Consider the following 9868-nt stretch of genomic DNA (forward strand, 5'->3'; position numbering starts at 1 on the left):
TCTATTCCAAAGATCACTTCTGATGTGGTTCCTAAGTTATTTGCCTCTGAACTGAAGATTGTTGGAGATCATGCTGACGATAGGGCTAAAGAAACTGATAAGAAAACTAAGAGTGTCAAGTTTGTAATGGCATCCCCTGGAGCTAAAGCTGTAGATCTGATCAATAAAAAACATAACAAGGACTGTCACATGTTGGAGCAATTCCATGACACTGACAAGGAAACAGAGGAAGAGGTAGAAGAAGAACTTGATTATGGTGATGAAAATGATCCTGACAGCTATGCCAGAAAACTAGATTTCAGTACTCAAAAGATTAGTACTTTACAAAAAGAGTTTGAAGCTGGCCTTGAAGAAGGCAATGAGGAGGGTGAACTGAACATAACTGATTCACAGGAAAACAAGAAGAATCAGAATCCTGAGGTGGTGATCCCTACTGATACCCCTTTTTCAGAGCTGGGCAAGTTTCAAGTCAAATCCAATGCAACTGGATCTGGGACTGCATATGTTGACATAGTTAAGAATGGTCAGGGGGTTGCTCCAAAAACAGGAAAAGGCAGAACCAGACTGTTAGAGGAGGGGAATAGAAGGAAGAGTGGAGAAACAGGCAGGCTGATGATGTACCACATCAGAACAGGGCAGAGGAGCTTCTGAAGAGAAGAAACCTGGAGTTCTCACCTGGTAATTCTCATGTTCCACTTCCTAATGTTTTGTTAACTAATTCTACTCCTGTTCAGTTTCCTAGTGTAGATACTAGTGTAAATATAGATAATAATGCTGAGTTACAAGATTTTTTGGTAGATAAAAATGGTGTAGCACTTCCTTCTGTGCTTTATACCAAAGATGAAACTCCGGTAGACATAGCAAATAAACTAGGAGTTAGTTTGGGACGATCTGAAAAGGAGGTTGATAACTGTATTAGTGTGATTAAAAATCTAGAAGCTGCTAGATGTAATATCTTTATGGCTAATCAAAAAAATTAGACTTTCAGGCTGTTAAGAAGAGAGCAAAGCTGGATGGCTTTGATCCTAAGGATTTTGAGGAATTATTTTCTGATGGGGATGAGGCTGATGATTTAGAACTGGATAGCAGACTAGATGATCTCTTAGTTTTAGGATCTAATCAAAAAGTTCGTAGGAAAGGTTCCCCTGGGATTGCCAGTGTGAAACCAAAGAAAAAGGTAGTTAGGAAAAAGAAGAAAAATTAATTATGATAGGGATGTTTTGGAATGCTAGAGGCTTAGGTGAAATAGAGAAGAAAAGATACCTGAAGGGTGTCATATTCGATGAAAAGTTGGATTTTTTTTGTATTCAAGAGACTAAAAAAACTGTTTTTGAGGATGTTTGGCTGAACAGTTTAACTTGTAGAAATGTTTTTATTTGGTACTGGGCAGCATCTAAAGGAGCTTCTGGTGGTATGCTTATGGGAATTAGGGAAGATAAATTCGAAGTAGGTAACTTAGAAGCTAGGGACTTTTATACACACATGGTTGTGTTAGACAAGGAGACTAGATTCAAGTGGAATCTAGTCAATGTTTATGGTGCACCCCATAGTAGGGATAAGAAGAACTTCCTTCTGGAATTATTACAAGTTGTCCGTAGTAATGATTTCCCCAAGATTATTGGAGGTGATTTCAATATTATTAGAAGAGTCAATGAACGTAATAAGACTAAAAGGCTGCCAAAATGGACCTTCCTTTTTAATGCAATCATTGAACATTGGGGGCTAAAAGAGCTTGAAATTGCAAGTAGGAATTTTACTTGGTCTAACAACCAGGTTGACCCACTTTTTCAAAAATTAGATAGGATTCTTGTGAGTTTGGACTGGGAAAGAAAATTTCCTTTAGCTACTGTCAGGACTCTGTTAAGAGGAGTTTCTGACCATGCTCCTATGATTTTAAATACTGGGGACGTAGTCCCTCTGAATCAGAAATTATTTAGATTTGAACTAAGCTGGTTCACTAGAGGGGATCTGTTAGAGGTTGTAAGAAAAGTTTGGTTGACAGAAACTAAAGGTAAAGATAGATTGGATATTTTTCAAGGGAGGCTCAGGAATATGAGGAGGACTTTGAAAGGCTGGAATATTAACTATGAAAGTTTCTTTAGGAAAGCCAAGAAAGAAATTGGAAATCAGTTAGATATAATAAATAAGAATAGTGAGATCTGGGGACTGTCAATTGAAACATATAACTTGAGAAACCAGTTGCAAGCTCAGTACAACCACATTATTAGAGAGGAAGATATTAAATGGTGTCAAAGATCTAAAGAAATTGATCTTTTACAAGGTGACAGTAATACTACATACTTCATGGCTAAAGCAAGCGGAAGGAAACGTAGGAATAAGATTTTTCAACTTGTACAGGATGAGGGGAATATCCAAGGTGACAAGGAGATCCTCCTCTATGCTACAAACTTTTATAAAGAGTCGTTTGGTCCAATAAATGACTTACATATTACTTTGTCACAGCCTTTAGATATGGTGCTTAATGATGGGGATAGGATCATGCTTAGCTCAGATTTTACTTTAACTGAAATTAAGGAGGCTGTTTTTAATATGTCTCATAATAAGGCCTGTGGTCCTGATGGATTTCCAATCGAATTCTATCAACGTTTTTGGCCACTTGTTTGCAATGACTTGCTTCTGCTTTTTAAAGACTTCAGCACCGGGCTCCTGGATATCTCTAGACTCAACTATGGCATTATTACTTTGCTCCCCAAAGAACAGGGGGCGAACAAGATTCAAATGTATAGACCAATTTGCTTATCTAATGTCAGTTTCAAATTTTTTATTAAAGTAGTTAATAATAGAGGTGCTTTAGTTGCTGATAAAAGCATTGTAGATACTCAGGCTGCTTTTATCAAGGGTCGATACATTTTAGACAGTGTGGTCATGCTACATGAAATTTTAGATGATTTACATCACTGCAAAAAACCTAGGGTCCTATTTAAAAAAGACTTCGAGAAAGCTTACGACAAAATTAATTGGACCTTTATGTTTTCAGTTCTTAGAATGAAGGGGTTCCCAGACAAATTTGTGGATTGGATCATGAAATTGGTTACTGATGGGAAGGTTGCAATTATGGTTAATGATCAGTTAGGCCCCTATTTTAAAACTAAAAAAGGACTTCGACAAGGGGACCCCCTATCTTCTTTAATTTTTAATTTAGCTGCTGACACATTAAATGTTTTAGTTCAAAGAGTGGAAGACCAAGGTTTGCTCAAAGGTTTAGCTAGTGATGTAATTGGGAACGGGATTTCAATTCTGCAGTATGCAGATGATACCATCTTTCTGATGGAAGATAATTTTGAATTCGCTAGAAATCTAAAGTTTATTCTCTGTATGTTTGAACACCTGACTGGATTGAAAATTAACTTTCATAAAAGTGAGGTTTATTGTTTTGGAGAGTCTGTCCAGAGACAAGATGAATATGCTAAAATGTTCTCTTGCCAACGTGGTCAGATACCTTTCAAATATTTGGGGATTCCCATCAAAGATAAACGTTTGTGCAATACTGATTGGAAATATATTGAGGATAGGGTAGAGAAAAAGATGAGTGGCTGGAAAGGTAGCCTCTTATCTATGGGTGGTAGGCTCATTTTAGTCAAAACTTGTCTAAGCAATGCCCCTAGTTATATGATGTCCCTACTTAGGATCCCCAAGGGGGTTAAAAAGAAATTAGATTTCTTTCGTGCCAGACTTTTGTGGCAGGAAGATAAAGGTAAAAAGAAGTACCACCTTGTGAATTGGGATGAGATATGTCAACCCAAGGATCAAGGTGGTTTGGGTGTTACTGATTTAGATGTCAAAAACATTAGTCTTCTCTGCAAATGGCTTTGGAAACTTGAAAATGAGGAAGGAGATTGGCAGGAGGGTCTCAGGTCAAAATATGTTAAAAAAGGTTTGTTAGCTGCTTGTAAGCCAGGATGTGGGCAATCACATTTTTGGCAAGGTCTAATGCAGGTTAAAATATCTTTATGAATTGTTGTAGAAAGATAGTGGGTAATGGAGAACGTACCTGCTTCTGGGAACATTGAATAGGAGATATGCCTCTTTGTAAAACATTCCCTCGACTATACAATTTAACCTACAAACACTTTGTATCCATAGCTGAAGTGGTCCATTCAGATTGGGGATGCATTCGTTTTAGGAGAGCTTTACGAGAGGAAACTAGGATGATGTGGATTGAATTATTACAGCTTTGTGGAGATATTGAGTTAAGTAATGAACATGATAGATGTTTCTGGAAGCTTACGAAATCAGGGATGTTTTCAGTAGGGTCTTTATATAAATTTATTAAAGATCGACAGGTACAGATCGCCTATAAGGATCTATGGAAACTTAGGATACCTCTTAAAATTAAAGTTTTTAGTTGGCTCGCTATCAAGAACAGAATCTTGACGAGGTATAACTTGACCCACAGGGGCTGGGCTGGATCCACAGGTTGTGAATTCTGTGGATCGATGGAGACCGTAGATCACCTTTTTTTCCAATGTCCAGTGGCTCATTTCTGCTGGTCTGTGGTGGGCTGTGCATTTGGTCTTAGCAAAGTGCCACAGAACATGTTAGAGTTAACTGAGTTCATCCTGGAAGGGAATAGGGGAACGATTAAGAGCCTTAAAGCATGTGGTGGGGCTGCTATGTGCTGGAGTTTGTGGAAAGCTAGGAATGCTTCTTATTTTGATAAGAAACAATTAAGCAATCCTATTAACGTAGCGTTTTCTGTATGTCATTGGATGCTGGCTTGGGCCGGGCTTCAAAAGGGAGGTGATAAAGACAAGCTGAAGCAAATGGCGCATATCCTGTCGACGGTAGCTCATGAAGTTTACCAAGCGCGATATGGCAGGAGACCAACTGTCAAACGTATTGCATCCTGAAGAAAGTGGATGAGATATGAAGACCTTTTTCAACTATTTTTCTGCCTTATGGCTAATCCATGTAATAGGCCTAGCTTTTGTTTTGGCACTATCAACACCAATGGTTTCATTAATGAAACCGGGAGCGATGCTCATTTTGCTCTAAAAAAAAGAGTATTTGCCCGATGTAGTCTAGTTCCAGCAGATGAGTTGGGTGTGAGGGGTCCACGGGGAAGTCCTACGATAGGCCCCAAAGCTTAGAAAATCCTCGAAGTTGGGCAGGGGCAGAAAGCCTGCAACCGACAATGCAACCCATCTGTTATTTTGCAAGTCTTGGTTAACCTATCTGTGTTTCATGGAATTGATTTTGAACAGCTTCATGTCCCGGTTGCCCTAATCTGTGTATCTCGCCACAAGCTTGTCTTGTTTCCGTCAATGGTGGTGATGGTTGTAGAGGCGCAAAAGAGGGCCATGGAGGTAACGGTAGTAGTCGGTAATTCAATTCAGACCCTACGTAAGAGCGCTTAGGGCCGGTCCACTGCGCAAGATAGGGTTTTCCCTATCCATCTCTAGAGTTTAGATCAAGATCACGTGCGGCGTCCATTCTGTTCCTCACTTGCAACTCAAATTAGACGTATGTATATGAAAATTTTAGAAGTATACGGAGATGCTGTACTTCATCGAATAACCACGACTAAATAAATTAGTACTCCGTAAAAAAAACTAGCCATGACAATATTGTTGATCGAGTGTAGCATTTGGGGAAGGGGGAAGGCTTAAAAAACGACGTCCCATTCCACTGAAATAGCGAAATGTCCTATACCAGCATATTTAATTGGCCTACTCCATATAGTAGATCGACCACAAGCTAAAATATCTGTGAATTAGTAGGAGTACTATATTTCATGCTACGTCCCCTGTATATGTGACCGGTGCACATTGCATGGAACCAAATTGGGAAAACGTCAATCATTAATTCAACCGACGAAATAGCAACGCCCATCAGTCTGCTAACTACTCCAGTATTCTAAATCGAGCTTCGTTAATTAGCACGCGTAAGTCACACAACATCGATCACACACCCCAGCTTGGTTCGAACTCCTAATATAACGCCCAAACCACGTTCAAATTAGGTGCATGTATGGACTCTCTCTCTCTCTAACTACCATATAATTCTGGCAAGCATGGAGACCCTAACGTGCATGCATCAATGATTCTATGTCTTTGGGTCTGGGTATTTTAGTTAAGCCAAAGAAAGTATACGTGCCCGCACACGTCGAAGTTTTTATTGCATCAATAATATGTACAGTAACTTTCACACCGGTCCATGGTAGGCAGGTTCACATCACTATGGATGAGTAATGCTGTCTAACTAGTGGTAGCTAGCTATAGCTTGGAGCGACCTGGTCAAGTAGTGATCTGTAGTACTTGCAAGAAACAAGCAGCAAAACGAAACCTCACTGCTTTTCAATAACAACTCTTCGTACCAACCACACGAACAATCCCATCACGAGTTCATGACATATGCTAGCTAGACAAGATATATCGTTGTGCATCTTCTTCTTGCCACAGTTGCCACCAATGAGCGAGCAGGAAAATCTACCAATTTTTGGTTCACCAACGCAGGACTTCTCCATGCATGCACGGTCGATCGGTCAACATGCAACAAAACCTTAATGCTACATACCAAAGTACTACTCCAGAGTGCAATATAATGCACGAGAGCTGGGGAATTAGGAGTAAATTAATTAATGGAGCCAGGAGAAACTAAAGGAGAAGCATAAAATTATCATCAAGCTCATGCCCACGGCAACAAAGTGCAATGCACGAGAGCTGGGGAATTAGGTACTTACATGTACAAGAACTACTACTACTACAAGCTAGTCACTAGCTAGATCCATGGAAACGATGCGAGACCCAGAAAAACCCCGTGCCATCTCGCCGCACGCACAGGATCGATCAAAGGGAAACAAAACAAGAACACCAACCCAGCTGATCAAACAGGTGACCAATCAAGCTAGGAAAACAAGACCGATCATCTCGATCGGGGTGCAGGTGCTGGTGGCCGGCCGGGATGTTAATCGAACACAGCAAGAAATTAACCAAACCTCTGCTTATAATTATGATCTACTATCGGATAGCTAGTTAATCAATGAAGCTTCCCGTATGGCGACGAAGGAGGCTGGTTACTGTTGGCGCCGTGGATGAATGAGGGGAGCATGTCCTGGAGGAGCCCGAAGTCCTGCGACATGAAGTGCTGCATCTGGAGCGACGGCGGAGACGACGAGGCGGCCGTGGCGAGCGCGCTCCCCACGCTGGTGCTGACTGAGCCGCCCAGCTGCTGCTGGCCGTGGCTCATGGGCGGCGCCATGGCGCCGTGGTGGTGGTGCGCGCGCGGCTGCAGGAGGCCGCCCAGGACATCGATGCCGCCGGCGCCGGCGTTGCGGACGAACGGCGAGCCGGGGGCGCCGCCGAAGCCGAGGTGGCCGCCGGCGCCGTGGAGGTGCTGGTGGTGCAGGTGCGCGGCCTGGGCGGCGAGGAGGTGCGTGCTGCCGCGGAGCGCCGAAGGGATCGGGTGCGTGTGCTTCCCCTCGTACGTGGTGATCACCACCGCCGGGTCCTGGAACGACCGCTCCACACGCTTCTTCACCACGCACTTCTGCGTCGTGCACCGGTAGTAGCTCCTGCACCAAACCAAACACCGTTAATCATCATCGTTATCAGCAACGCCAGCCACTCTCGGTCCCCTCCATCAGCGGTGCAACTTATACGTACCTTGGATATGGGCTGTTCTTGACGGCCTTCTGACCGTACTTGCGCCACCGGTAGCCGTCCTCGAGGTGGTCGACCTCGCTCTTGGTCATGAAGGCGAAACGCGGCTGCCGCGGACGCTTCTCGCCCTTGCCAGCCTTGCCGCCCTTGCCCGCCGCCGCCCTGAAAAAAGATTTTGCACATATGTACGCGTGCCGTCAGAGATCATCATCAGATCAATCATCAGCGCAAGCAAAATGGCGGAATCGTATGCCATTTCGCTTGCTCGCTATCTGCGCTCGCTGCATGTGGCAGCGGCATGGTCGTCGCATGCATCCAGCTAGTACTACGAACACGCTAGCAACACGGCCGGATTCGCTACGGATTTTGTTCATACTGCTACGACTCTACAAGAGATATACGTGCGCGTCCCGTTCAAATTAGCATGGTTGTTGGCGAAACCGACGTTTGCTGCCTCGTCAGGACGAGAGCTAGCTATCGCACATGGTTTTTAGAGCTTCACACCGTCTGCCCGCTGCTGCCCTTTTTTGCTGACCCCTTTTTTCGCACTTGGGATTTTCTGGCAGATCGATCGATGCGTCGAGACTGTACATGCTACGTCTACACGTAGTGCTAGGTTGCACCAAAAAGGAATCTGACCAAATCCTTTGCGGAGGGAGGAGCTAGGATCTCGATTCTTAATCGGGTCTGGCTTTATTGGGATATTTTCCTTTTCCTTTTTTCCTTTTTGGAGGTATAGTATGATCTTGGCAAGAAGATGCGCGCATATGGCCGTGGAGATCGAGAGAGAAGTAAGACGAGCAAATTAAGAAGGAAAAAATTACAAAAATGTAATTGGTTCTTGATGATCAAGTTGGAACTTGGAAGATCAAGCAAGTAATCAGGAAAGCAAAGCGAAGACAAAGATCAGTGTTTTTTATTTTATTTTATTTCTGCGGCGTATGAGGTAAGTGTGAAACCCTAACTATGTTCACACCTTGGCCAGCCAAACTACCTTAAAAGAGGAATAAAGAACACAGAGAGAACAGAAAGAAGAATGAATGAATGACCATGAAGCAACGCAAGGAAGCAAAATCTAGCCCCACACATAAACCATCTGCTACCAGCACCCAAATCATGCCCCAAGAACACACACAAAAAGTGCTCTAGATAATCTGATACGGAGTACTACTAGATCAGGAACTTGCCGCCCACAGGACCCAAAGATTTCAAATCAAACACAGAAAAAATCAACAGAGAAATTAATGCGGTCCAACTCACCCTTTCTTGCTCTTGTCACCTTCATCGTCGTCTCCCTTGCCGCCCTCCCCGTCGCCTTCCTCCTTCTTGCACCTCCCCGCCGAGTCTCCCTGATCCCCCGCTCCGCCGCCGCCGCTTCCCCCTCCGCCTCCGCCGCCCGCCTCGCTCGATGACGAAGACATCGACGACGTCGTGTTGGGCGTCCCGCCGCCGGTGCCGCCGCTGGGCGTCAGGGCGCCGCCGCCCGCCGCGTCCACCACCTGCTCCATCTTGACGACGTCCTCGACGACCGGGAGCTCCAGCGCCCGGCACAGCAGGTCGTAGTCCATCGCCATGGGCGTGCCCGCCTGCAGGTAATCAGCGAACCACGACGCCTGCTGCTGCTCCTGCTGCTGATGCTGCTGCATCCCGCTCCCCGGCCGCTGCGCGAACAGCGACGCGAGCTCGTCGTGGAACTGGAACTCGCCCGACATAGGCGCTATGCTAGCTATTTTGCTGCCTCCCGGCCTCTCTTGGAATGAGGAGATGGTCTTTGGTGATTCTTTGCGCGCTGGCTTTGCTCGCTCGCTTATGAAACGGAACGGAGAAGAGGGATCGAGATGGAGGAGGAAGCAGGGCTCTACTAGTAGTGGTATGGTGGCCGGTGAAGCTAGCTGCGCAGTGATTAGTGAGCCAAGCCAAGACAGCGATGGGGGTGTATGTGTGTATGTGTGGGTGTGCAAGAGAGAGAGCTCCTAGCTATATCTTGGTGATGCACGGATAGAGACCTGCGGGTGATGTATAGAGAGAGAGGAAGATTTGTTGGGTGGGGGAGAGGATTTATTTTGTTTCCCTTAGCTTTTTGGCTTTGCTTTTGTGAAAGAAAGAAACAAACAACTGCTAGCTAATTGATTAGGCCCAAACGAGATGTCCATCGCTTGGCCTCTTCCTCCTCCCTTTGGTCTTTTCCTCTCGTTTTTAGCCACGAATAATCTATGCTTAGACTTCAGACCTAGCTAGGACAGCGA

The 9868-nt window shown here is 44.5% G+C and overlaps 1 protein-coding gene across 1 annotated transcript; it reads right to left on the minus strand.

Moving 5' to 3' along the window:
• Nucleotides 1-6614: 6614 nt before the first annotated feature.
• Nucleotides 6615-9662, minus strand: LOC100823678 (probable WRKY transcription factor 71). Its single transcript, XM_003569468.4, has 3 exons — nucleotides 8883-9662; nucleotides 7626-7784; nucleotides 6615-7534 (listed from the first exon to the last, which is right to left on the minus strand). The coding sequence occupies exons 1-3, from the start codon at nucleotides 9332-9334 to the stop codon at nucleotides 7000-7002; spliced, it is 1146 nt and encodes a 381-aa protein (XP_003569516.1). The 5' UTR covers nucleotides 9335-9662; the 3' UTR covers nucleotides 6615-6999.
• Between the last annotated feature and the right edge of the window lie 206 nt (nucleotides 9663-9868).

Source organism: Brachypodium distachyon, chromosome 2 (genome assembly GCF_000005505.3).
Source record: "Brachypodium distachyon strain Bd21 chromosome 2, Brachypodium_distachyon_v3.0, whole genome shotgun sequence".
Lineage (NCBI taxonomy): Eukaryota > Viridiplantae > Streptophyta > Magnoliopsida > Poales > Poaceae > Brachypodium > Brachypodium distachyon.